This window comes from Cricetulus griseus, chromosome 2 (assembly GCF_003668045.3).
Source record: "Cricetulus griseus strain 17A/GY chromosome 2, alternate assembly CriGri-PICRH-1.0, whole genome shotgun sequence".
NCBI classification, from domain to species: Eukaryota; Metazoa; Chordata; class Mammalia; order Rodentia; family Cricetidae; genus Cricetulus; species Cricetulus griseus.
In genome coordinates this window covers 39355422-39367947 of record NC_048595.1, presented here as the reverse complement: position 1 = coordinate 39367947, position 12526 = coordinate 39355422, and the positions used below count along the sequence as shown (strand labels likewise).

Below are 12526 nucleotides of genomic sequence, written 5' to 3'. Positions count from 1 at the left end.
TTCTGAAGAATTAGACTTTCAGTTCTCAGATTATTTTGGTGGTGGAACAGGAAGACCCTGTGGTGATGTTTATAGAAGAAGTGCCTCATTCATAGAAAAACAACATACTTTTTTATAAATTACAATAACAATTATTAATGAGCTTATTCAGTTTCAATGAACATATTTTAGATTTTGGGAGTGATGCTAGATAGCTTTAAATCTAAATAGAGAACAGCCTTCAAGATGAACTTATACTTCCCTTTTTTTATTGTTAGAGGGCCCAGTGTTAGTATGTGATAGAGGTAAGATTTCAACCCTTCTATACTTCAAATTATATCCTCATATTATTGGATTTCTATTGCAAAATACACTTAGATTTCTGTTTAATACTAGTCTTTTTCTTGAATAGGCAATGATACAGTAAATGACGATCCCATTGGAGGGAATGTAAGCAAATACATTGTGCTTCCAAATGGATACTCCGGACAACCCAAGAAAGGACATCTTACCTTTGATGCTTGCTTTGAAAGTGGTAAGTGTATTAAAAATATTTATCTTTGAGTTTGGCTGAGGAGGCTGCTTTTTCATAATCTAATCCAGTCTGACCACTCATTGTGATTCAATTAGTTTTTTACCATAATGGAACAAGTTTTGGGAGAAAAGTTAATTATGAAGGAATTAGCATTAACTTGGAAATACTGAATTTTTACTGCTCTGTATTATTGAATATGTAATAATGGTATTGCTGTTTTGAAATAAAACTGGCATTATTTGTCAGTATTGTACATTTTTATCCTTTGAATGTCTCCTCTATGCTACATTAGTTTGAGACACTCACAGGATTAGTCTTTTGGAGATTGGTTTCTTTGTAATTTTTTAAACAATTACTAATTTATGATAGTATAAAATATATCTCTAAATTATTTCCAAAGTATATTTTCATATAAATAAAAAGTAAAAATGACCATTACAATTAGAAAACATTTGGACACAAAGAACAGAAGTAATGATTCCTCATAATTCAAAGATGTGTGTACTAACTTGGACATACTGTTTCTTAACTAGTCTTTATAATTAAATATGTAATAATGGTATTGTGTTTTGGAATAAAACTGGCCCTATTTGGCAATATTTTAATTTTTTTCTTTGAATGTGTATTCTAAATGGTGATCAAGGTTAGATTAAATATTCCCATTTAATAGGAGCTGGCTCTTTCTTGCTTTCTATGTTTTCAACTTCGTTTTCTGAATAATGCATAGTAGAATATTCTGAAATATTAACAAGAAATGTAAACATATTGCATTTACAAGTAATTGTTAAATTCTTTGAGGTGTGTGTGTGTGTGTGTGTGTGTGTGTGTGTGTGTTTATGTGTGTTGATCTCTCTGAAAGGATAGCCCAGGGTCAATTATCTGATAGTATGACCCTGAAGATTTTTGATAACAAATAGAAATTTTCTTCAATGAAGTGTTTTTTATTTTATAATTCCACATTGTCTTTGTTTGATATGGCTTATGTACTAGGTAGGCATCATAAACAGAATAAAGTAAATGAGAAAATGTCATTGTCTCTTAGTTTTGTAGGACAGACGTCTGAGATCAAAGATTGTTTCCTTCATATGTTATGTGAAATCATGTGTTCAATGATTTGCCCTAACTTCTGGTGATTTGTTATTAACTTTTGTATTGACTGGCTTGTAGAAATATCTTGATTTCAGCTTTCATCTAAATGTGGTATTTTCTATGTATATGTACCTTATTTCCGCTCAATGCCAATAATATTTTATACTTTAATGATTTCATATGCATACTTTAATGATTTCAAACTCTAATACTTATACAAAGGTTTTAACATCTAGTAAAGTCTTATTATAAGATACTGAGGATAAAGGTTTCAATATTTATCATTTTTGAGGGGACATAACCGAACTATTATTCAAGATTGTAATGTTCTTTTTGTCATATTTGAATAGTGTTTACATAATTATAAAGAATATTTTCTGTATTTCTCAAGCTTGTAATTGTTGCTTTCTGGTACTTACTTGAGTCTTAAAAAGTATCTCTTACTGCTTTTATCTTAGTCAATGACCAAAAGGCCCTTTACACTACTACCAATATTGCAAAAGTAGATATTTTTCTTATTTTACAGATTGAGTGTTTTGATTTAGTTACAACCTGATAAAATACACATTTATTTTAAAGAATGTCTTTTCCTTGGGCACAATCCAGATTTTCATACCTTACCAGAAGGTTCAGTGTAAGAAATTTCCCAACATGACAACATAATTACTGAATTATTAATACCTGTTTTGTAACATGTAGACAATTGGTGATATCAGTTACATCTGTTGTAATATCCAGAAACACCCTTTCAAACATGTTTAATCTGAGAGTCACTTGTTCCAATTTGTTTAACACATAAAGGTAACTGTCATAGGAAAAATAGCAGACTGAGCCCTTTATTTGGATGTGTATATAAATACACAGTAGGATTATTTCCTGTCGTCTACTCCTCTTGGGTGAGTCTGCTTCTTTTTGTTGTAGAGCTGTCAAGTGTGCTGTAAAGTGGTTAGTGTGAGATTTCTCCACTTTCTTTATGTAGGCACTTAGTGCTATGAACTTTCTTCTTAGCACTGTGTTCATAGTGTCCCAGTTTGGGTATTGAAAGGTTAGGCATTATGCTGACCTGCCCCTGTTACCTGGCAGAATCCACTCAGGCAGTACCCTGATCAGCCCAGGGTCCATGGGAACTGAGTCTGCACACAGGTGTAGAGGACCCCTTTAAAAGACAGACCCCTGCCCACTTAATGCTCTCTCTTTCCAGTGGCCAACCTCTCTCTCCTCTTTCTTACTCTTTGCCTTGCTCTGTTCTTCCATTTCTCTCTCTCTCACTTTCCTGCCCTATAATAAACTATGGTTAATGTATCTCTTGTTCTCATGTCCCATCTTGCGCCTTTTTTTTTTTTTTTTAGCAAAAGAATAACAGGTAGACCAGGTAACAAGGAGAACCCTAAGAGAGACATACATATATCCCCCTGGGAAGGGGAAATGGAAAAGATCTGAGAAAATTGGGAGCATGGTGGTGGGGGAAGAAGGGAGTGTGGGAAGCTGTCTTTGTGGGGCTATAGTTGGGGCCAGCTGACTTGCCAGGTTAGTACCTGAAAGGGGGAGTGTGGATTGAGAAAGAGTAGGTAAAGACTTTAAGAGAAAGACAGGCAGAGACAGAATAGAGTCAGGAGGGCAATCCAGTGAATACTGAATGCCTCTAGTTTAATATTCAAATTCAACATTCTAAGTACCCAACCAAAAAAGGGGGACATGGCAGAAGACTCCTATTATCATGCATAAGGAGCAAACAGACTTAATTCCCTTAATCCTCCAGGTATTTGGTAGCTACACTTGTTATCCTGCTTTCAGGGTCAAGAGTAAATACAACTGAGCTGAAGTCTTTTGTTATTTAGATAGGACATCCACTACCAAAGTCTAAACATCCTGCATTAGGCAAGTGTTAGACCTTTAGGTCTTTAGACTTACTAAGTACAGTTTTGAAGTCTCTGACCTTGAGGCAAGATGAAGTGGACCCATCTTTATGGGTCCCAACAGGGAAGGGAGAGGGGAGAAAGGGAGTGGAGAGGAGAACACAAGGGAATAGGATGGTCAAGATGGGGGAAGGACAGAGAGGGAGAGCAAGGAAAGAGATATCTTGATAGAAGGGGTGATTATGGCTGGCAAGAAACCTGGCACTAGGAAAATTCCCAGGCACCTACAAGGAGGATTCCAGCTAAGACCCTAAGCATTAGTGGAGAGAGTGTCTGAACTGGCCGTCCCCTCTAATCAGATTGATGTCTACCTTAATTATCATCTTAGAACCTGCATCCAGCAACTGATGGAGGCAGCTGCAGATGTCCACAGCTAAGCACTGGGCCAAGCTCCCAGAGTCCATTTGAAGAGAGGGAGGATCGAAAATATGAGCAAAGGGGTCAAGACCATTTTTGGGACACCCACAGAAACAGCTGACCTGAGCTAGTGGGAGCTCACTGACACTGGACTGACAGCAGGGGAACCTGCATAGGACCAAACTAGGCCCTCTGAATGTTGGTGACAGTTGTGTGGCTTGGGCAGTTTGTGGGGCCACTGGCAGTGGGACTGGGGGTTATCCCTAGTGCTTGAACTGGCTTTTGGAGCCCATTCTCTTTGTAGGGATACCTTGTTCAGCCTAGATATAGTGGGGAGGGCCTTGGAGGGCATTGACTCCCCATGCCTTACCATCTCTGTGGAGTGGATGGGATGGGGTGGGGAGAATGTGGGGAACAGGAAGAGGGGAGGGAATGGGACCTGGGATTGGTATGTAAACTGAGAAGAGATTGTTTTAAAATTTAAAAAAATGATAAATAATAAATACACAGTATGCAGTCTTAGGAATCTTATTGTAAACTGATAAAAATGTAGTTGTGGATTTTCTGGGTCCAGTATGAGAAGGATAAACTGTGCACTAAAAACATATAGTAAATCTTCCCAATGGGATTCCTGAAATATCAACAGCATTGCAACAACATATTCCATGACTATAGTTTGTAACATCCTTTCCAGTAGGCTGAGGGATAATGTTAACTGTTTATTTGTGAACACAGTCTGATAGTCATTTCAAATAATTTGTTTGATATAGACAGATTTCATATGATATAGTTTAAGGATTTATTTTAGGCTGTTTAATACAGGATGTAAGATTGCTTTTTTCTTCTGATCAAGTCTTGTAGCTTACTAAGTTGTTATGCTGTAAACTCATTCCCAGGTGTGTCCAGTCTTCTGGCATTCTGACACAGTGTTGTCATCTATAAAGTTCATGCTTGAGAACTAGTAGGGCCTTTTAAGTAAAGAATCATGTAGCCTACAAATAGGATAGGTTAACTTCTTCCTTTCCTATTTTTATCAGTTTTCTTTTCTCTAATTGGTATACCTAAGACTTTGAGCACTATATCACTAAGATTGTGAAGATTGAAATCCTTGACCCGGATTTTAGAAGAAATTCTCTGTTATTCTTCATTTAATATTAGCTATAGATTTGTGTATATAGATAGCCTTTATTATTTGTAGGTATGTTCCATCTATTCATAAAGAACTTCTATCATGAAGGTACATTGGACTCTATCAAGTGCCATCACAGTATCAATTGAAATGATATGTGGCTTTTGTCCTTAAATTGATTTATATGGTGTATTACATTTTTGATTTGCATATGTGGAACCAACCTTACCTTCATGGGATGAAACCTACTTGTATTTAATGTATAATCTTTTTCTAAATTATTTTTGAAATTATTATATAATTACAACATTTCTCCCTTCCTTTCCCTCCCTCCAAACCTTCCCATATACCCCTCATCACTCCTCTCATTCTCTTTCAATGTCATGGCCTCTTTTTTGCATGCATATATGTACAGCTATGTATATATTCCTAAACATAACCTGTTTAGTCTGTATAATGTTATTTACATGTATGTTCTCAGGGCTGACCATTTGGCACTGGACAATCTATTAAGACCAATGTCTTAGTTAGGGTTTCTACTACTGTAAAGAGACGACGTGACCACAGCAACTCTTATAAAGGCAAACATTTAATTGAGGTAGCAGCTTACAGTTTCAGAGATACACTTCATTGTCACATGGTGAGGAACATGGCAGCATGCAGGCAGATGTGGTACTATAGCAAGAGTTCTACATCTTGCAGACAATAGAAAGTCGACTGACTATCACACTGATTGAAGCTAGTGCACAAGAGACCTCAAAGTGCATCTCCCACAGTTACACACTTCCTACAATAAGGCCACACCTCCAAATAGTGCCACTTCCTTTGGGGGCCATTTTCTTTCAAACCACTACAACCACGTTTCCTGCTCCCACCTTTCCTGAGTTATCTTTAGTTCTTTGTGTAGGGTTGAGGCCTTGTAAGCTTTTCCCTGTCCATTTTGGCACATGCATTGGTGTTGTCCTTGTTTAGCTCATATTTGGGTAGTAACTACGGTGAGACTTTATGGGTGTGGCTTTTGATATTATTAGGAGACGCAATCTCATAGAAAACCTTCTGGTATTCTGGCTCTTACAGTATTTATGACCCCCTTTCATAATGTTCCTTGAGTCTTAGGTGCAAAATGATTTTGTGGCTGTCTCCACTGGGACTGGGGTTTTATTGATTTTGATTTCCTGTAATGGTTTCTGTTGCAAAGAAAGCTTTCCTTGATGAGGGAGTGAAGGCTACACTTATTATGGGTATAAGGTTAGATGTTTATAGATTGTTGTTAAGGATAATGTGGGTTTGGTAATTTAGTGGTTATAAGTTCTCTTCCAATAACTGTGACTTCACTAGCACTGGTTAGCTAGCTAGGTTTTATGGTATTAGGCATTTCCCTCTTGCTGCACAATCTCCTTAATGTTTTGAATTCTCTTTGCAAGTTTTTTTTTTTTGAGAATCTTTTCCTTTATGTTCATCAAAAGAGTTTAGCTAGGAAGACTGGTGAGATTTGCTATTGATTATCAAATGTATTGCTGAGTTGATCTTATCTTGTCTATCTGACTACTCAATCATTGATAGAACTGAACACTCAGCACCAAGCTGACTAGATGGAGTCAAAACCTTGATCACTATTTTGTTACTGTGTACCTACTGGAAGCAGGATATGAAGGTGTACTGAGGTCCATCTACTATCTGGGGGCTGTGGTTAGAACTATAGGCACAGTGATCTCTAGAATCATAACATTATAGGCTCCATCTCCTTTAGTGACTACTAGAACCTCAGAAATCATAACTTCAAACTCCTAAAGATATCACTGACCACTGGAACCACAGCTCCAGTCTTCAAGGGACCCTGTGATCATTGTAGCCAAAACTTGGACTCTTCACTAACCTCTGAGATCATTAGACCATCTTGCTGGTTGCAGAGTTCTATCTGGTCCTACACAAGCCATAGAGGCCTGGTTTCCCACTCTTCTCTGGTCCTGAGAAGCTGGAAGCCTGGTTGTCTGGTGCTGTCATGTCCTACAGTATGGAAATCAGTGTGAAGGTTCCTCAAAAAGATAGAAATGGAACTACCATATGATCCAGCCATATAACCCCTTGGTTAATGCCCAAAGCATTCTATGTCCAATTACAAATATATTTATTCATCCATGTTTATTGCTGTTCAGTTGACAATATATAGGAAATGGAAACAACCTCAATCCCCATCAACTGATAAATTGATAAAGAAAATATGGGATATATACACGATGGAACTTCATTCTGATATTAAGAAAACTGAAATTCACAGAAATTCCTATTCAGAAACTTGTTTTCTGGGACTATGAGTTAAAATATTGTTCTTTATTTTTCCTCTAGCAGACTTCCTTTCAAGTCTCCATTTATACTGTTTGTTTCTAGAACTGTTGTGTTCTCCTGTTGAGTGATATATTGTTTGTGATTTATTAAAGCTTGTCTAAGGATTCAGAAAGCAAAGTTAGCCACAAGCTATAGAAGCCAGGCACATACTTTTAATCCCAGAAGCTAGGAGGTAGTGGTACACACCTTTAATCCTAGGACTCAGGATCAATACGTAGACAGATCTCCATCCAGGGATACACAAGATTGAATTAGTCTAAAAGAGTAACAGATCACACTCCTTTAATCCCGGCACCAGAGGGATATAAAAGATAGAAGCAGGGTCTTCAGTATTCTGTAGAAGGCATTCTTTCTCCAGCCATGCTGAGGAAAGGTTACAGTCTTAGGCTTGGTGAGAGCTTGTTGAGACAGGATCAGCCCTTTCAGTCTGAGGTAGAGGTAAGAAGCTGGTGTCAGGCTGGTTTGCTTTTCTGCTATTCAGCTTGAAGTTTGAACCCCAATATCAGTCTCTGGGTGTTTTACTTATTCATGTTTTACTCCTGCATTCATTTACCTCAATATGCAGTTATATATTTGTTGCTTTGGCTTTACTTTGTGAATGAATAGGTTACCTTACCTTGGTGTTTTGCTTACTTTGATGTTTTGATAGATATACTCATTGTGAAATGATTGACACATTAAACTAATATACCCATTTCTTCATAGAAATACCCTTTTCTTAAAACATTTAAATTCTTCTCATTTACCACAGTTCAAGTATACAATTAATTTTTTTTATTAGTGGAAGGTAATGCAATGCAGAGTAACTTGTCTCTTACTGTAGTAAGATGTTCTTCTCTTCCCACAAAAGTTATATGCTCTTCTGTGGCTGTTTTGTTATTTGGAAATAGAACCTTTTCAGATATATTTTGAATAGTTGGGTAGAGCTATATTTTGGTGATTGTTGTCATTATACTGAAAGATAGACTAGAGAAACACATGTGTATCACTAAAGTGACCCATTGAAGATGGAGACAGAAAATTGATAAATGCAGATATAAGTCAAGGGATTATAAGAACTCTTGACAACTATATTGCAGGTAGAATGGATTTATTGCAGGAGGTCAGAAAATCCATTATCTGTCTATATTCTCCAAAAGGGTCCAAAGTAGTTTTCTTTTACAACAGCAAAATAAAAAAAAAATGCCAGTAAAATAGACACTAGTATCATTGAGAAATTCATGGATGTTTATCTTTTGTAGACTGGCAATAGAAGTTCTCCATGAAATCTAGTTTTGATTTCCAAATCTCAAAAGATAAAATATGATTCCATATGAGCATTCCTATTTTTATGATGTTCTTAACCCTCTTCTCCTACTTGTGATGTGTTACAACTCTCCAATGAGCCATCATTGTAGAGAGTTCCAGTAGACTCAGATGCCTTAGCTAGTACATTAAATATTTAGTGCATCTCTGTTGACCCTATCAGGTTATACATCTATCCCTGTCTAGTACCTTCAGAATCTATTTACTATTATAGAATACCTTTGCTTCTAGTGTTAAAATTGGTCAGATCTTACAGACTAGTTTGTCAGAATTTTGAAAAATTTGAGTATTTTGAGTTATTTCCCTATGTAGTAGGATCTTGTCTAGTATATCCCAAAACCTGACTCAAATTAATGGTGTAGAAATATTTCAGTTACTATTTATGAATAACACACTACTTATGGGTCTAGAGAGATGGCTCTTCAATTATAAGCACTGGTTGCTTTTCCAGAGGACCAGGAATCAATTCCCAGCACCCACATGATGGTTAACAAATATTTCCAATTCCATTTTCAAAGGAAGATTTCATGCCTTCTTCTGCCTTTCCAGGTACAAGGCACAAATGTGGTGCACAGAAATGCATAAAGGCAAAACACCCATATACATAGAATGAAATAATAAACATTTAAAAAGAAAATAGTGACATAAAATCATATGTTTATTATGCTATTGGGTTTGGTGGGTCTGGTGTTCAGAAGGATCATAGCAGAGGTTATCTTATGTTGTGGATATTACTTTAACTATGTAAAGGTATGTTATATTTTTATGCTGCATTTGTTTAATTATGTAAAGATGTGTTGCATTTGTTTCACCTTGTCTGCGTAAGGCACCTGATAGGTCTAATAAAAAGCTGAATGTCCCATAGCTAGGTAGTGAGGGGTAGCTAGGTAGTGAGGGGTAGGTGTGGCTGGTGAGCAGAGAGAAAAAGCAGCAGGAGGAATGTAGGCTCCAGAGAGAACAAGAAGAAAGAATGAGGGGGAAAGAGAGGGAGACCCCTGGGGCCAGCCAGGCAGCTGCCGCTAGCCAGACATTGAGTAGGACATATGGAATGAAAGAAAAATAAAAAGCCTTGAGGAAAATGTAGATGAAGAGAAAGAGGATAATTTAAGTTATAAGAGCTAGTGGGACAGGATAAGGCCAATCATTCATAACTAATAATGTTTCCATGTTATGATTTGGGAGCTGGTTGGTGGCCCCCAAGAAAACCCACTACAATCTTGTCTTTGCTTCACAGTGTTTAGGATCTCAGGACAGAAAACATTTATCTGGACATGATTAAAAAGCTTCAAGCTAGGGGTATTAGAAGATATATTCTCTCAAGTGTCTAGCACTTGATATTAAATATCAGTACCAGAGCACTGGGCATATAGCTTATCCCTGTGACTTGGATTCTTCATACTATGTTGAGGATAGGGTAAGTGGACTTTGTATACAGCACCATTGGAATACAAATGGGAGTATTACAATGAGAAAGGTTGAAACAGCATTTGTGTGTGTGTGTGTGTGTGTGTGTGTGTGTGTGTGTGTGTGTGTGTGTGTGTGACTTATCTTGGAAATCACATATGTAAATCAATAACTGGAAACTCATGATAACTGCCCAGTATGTATTAATCTTAAACAAGACATGTGAAAAGATAATTCTCACACTTCAGCAGGTAAGACATCTGGAAAAATACATTTATACTATAAGCATATTATTAGTGTTTGGATTGTTACAATAAAATACCATAGATTTTGTGTATTAAATAAACATTTGTTTCTTATGGATCTGGAGATTAGAAAATCTCAGGTTGAGGCACTGGCAGATTCAATGTTTGCTACAGGTCTCCTTTTTAGTTTTTCGGTATGTTCTCAATATACCATAATATAGTAAAAATAGGGTTAGAGATCTTTGCAAGGTCCCTTGAATATGACCATCAATTCTATTCATAAGTGTTTCACCTCTATGGCCTAATTCTGTGCCTTAAGACTGTCCCTTTCCAGTATATGACTTTTTGTAGGGGAAAGACACAAACATTAAGAAAATAATATAGACTCTAAGGTAGAAGAGAATTGCTATTCTACTCATTCATGCTATTTTGAACATATATTATGGTAATTTTGACCTTTCTATGTCATGTTATTTAGGCTAAGGAAATACAGTGCTCTGTTTGTTTTGATATTAAGAACTGTCAAACTTAGAGAGAAATATTTGGAGTATTAGTTAAATGTTCCATATGGCTTTAGGAGTTAACCTTATATGAGAAGGAAAACACTAAATTTGGAACATGGTGACCTAGAGTTGACTCCTAGCTTAGGAATTACTTGATCTATTCATTTAGAAATGGGGAAGATTCTTCCCAAAGACTTAAAAAATGACTAGGTATATTTATCATTTAAAACTATCTATATGTTTAATATTTTTTGCTCCTTTTTCCTTTTGATTAAAATATAATTACATCACTTGTGTATTCAACGTACTAACCCTCTGTCAGATACATAACTACCAAAGTTCTTTCCCCGCTTCTGTAGGTTACCTCTTCACTTGAATGATGGTGTCCTTTACTGTTAGTCAAGATTCCGTTTATCAATTACTGGTCTTATGCCTGTGCTTCTAGGGTTTTGTTCAGTCTTTTTGGTGCTTGTGTGTATTCCACACTTTCTTCTCTAACAGGGTCAGGGCATCGCATGTCTTATGTTGAGATTTTTGATCCATATGGAGTTAAGTTTTGTGCAAGGTGAAAGCTATCGATATAATTTCATCCTACTTTGAGATTTTATCTTATCTGAGTCATCATGTCTAATGTAAAAAATGACAACAAATGTTGGCATGGGCCCAAGTAAAGGAGAACACTTAATATCTGTTGGTGTGATTGCAAACTGGTGCAGCCACTATGGATATCAGTGTGAACATTCTTCAAAAAGCTTCAAATGAATCTACCATATGATCCAACTGTACCACTCTTGGACATATATCCAAAGGACTCTGTATCTATATGTGCTCATCCATGTTCATTGCTTTTCTGCTCACAATAGGTAGGAAGTGGATGTCCATAAACTGATAGGTAGATAATGAAAAAATGGTACATTTAGAATGTTATACAGCTGTTCAGAATGACAAAACTATAAAATTTTCAGATAATTGACTGGAGCTTTAAGTAATAATATATAATAATATGAGTGAGGAAACACAAACCTAGAAAGATAAATGACACATAAATCTTTAGTTATGTGTGCTTAAATTGTAATAGTCATGGAAATCAGGAAACTCATGAGGGGCCATAAAGGATTCTTTTAAGAGAGGAAAGACTGAACAAAGATAATATAGGAAGGAATGGGGAATGGTGGAGCAAAAAAGATTAAGTGGGGGAGAATTGGTAGAGCAAGGGAATGAAAACCAATAGAAGACTTTTGAAAAAAATGGGATTTAATCCCTACTACTGTAGTCACCTTTAAAATATTTTCATATACTTAGTTAAGAGGAGTTTAAATGGAGTTACCTTATAATAGGGGACAATGCCTCTCATAGACACCAAAGGCTTTCAAGTAAAAACTCCAGAGCCAGAAATTGGTTATCTTGGAGTTATTGATCAGTGGGACTCAGAGACTCCCAAGCATGGTCTCATGCTTCAACACCAGCCATAGACCTCAACATGGTCTCTTGTGGCAGTACACCACAGTAGACATCAGCATGGCCCTTTGCCAAAGCATGGGCTATGGATACCATCATGGCCCTTCATGGCAGTACAGGCCAAGGACATCAACATGACATCTGGGACAACATCGGCCACGGATACCAATATGGTTGCCCACAATAGCCCAGCCCATGTGAAAGGTTCAGGCATTATGCTGGCCTGCCCCTGTTACCTGGTGGAATCCACTCAGGCAATA

General features: G+C 36.8%; 1 protein-coding gene across 1 annotated transcript in view; it reads left to right on the top strand.

Moving 5' to 3' along the window:
- Window positions 1–225: 225 nt before the first annotated feature.
- The window catches only part of Agbl4 (ATP/GTP binding protein like 4), a 1036629-nt gene continuing 1024328 nt past the window's right edge, over window positions 226–12526 (top strand). Inside the window, exons 1-2 of the mRNA XM_035438666.1 lie at window positions 226–271; window positions 392–514. Of these exons, the coding sequence (XP_035294557.1) occupies window positions 226–271; window positions 392–514 (169 nt within the window). The remainder of the gene's footprint in view (window positions 272–391; window positions 515–12526) is intronic.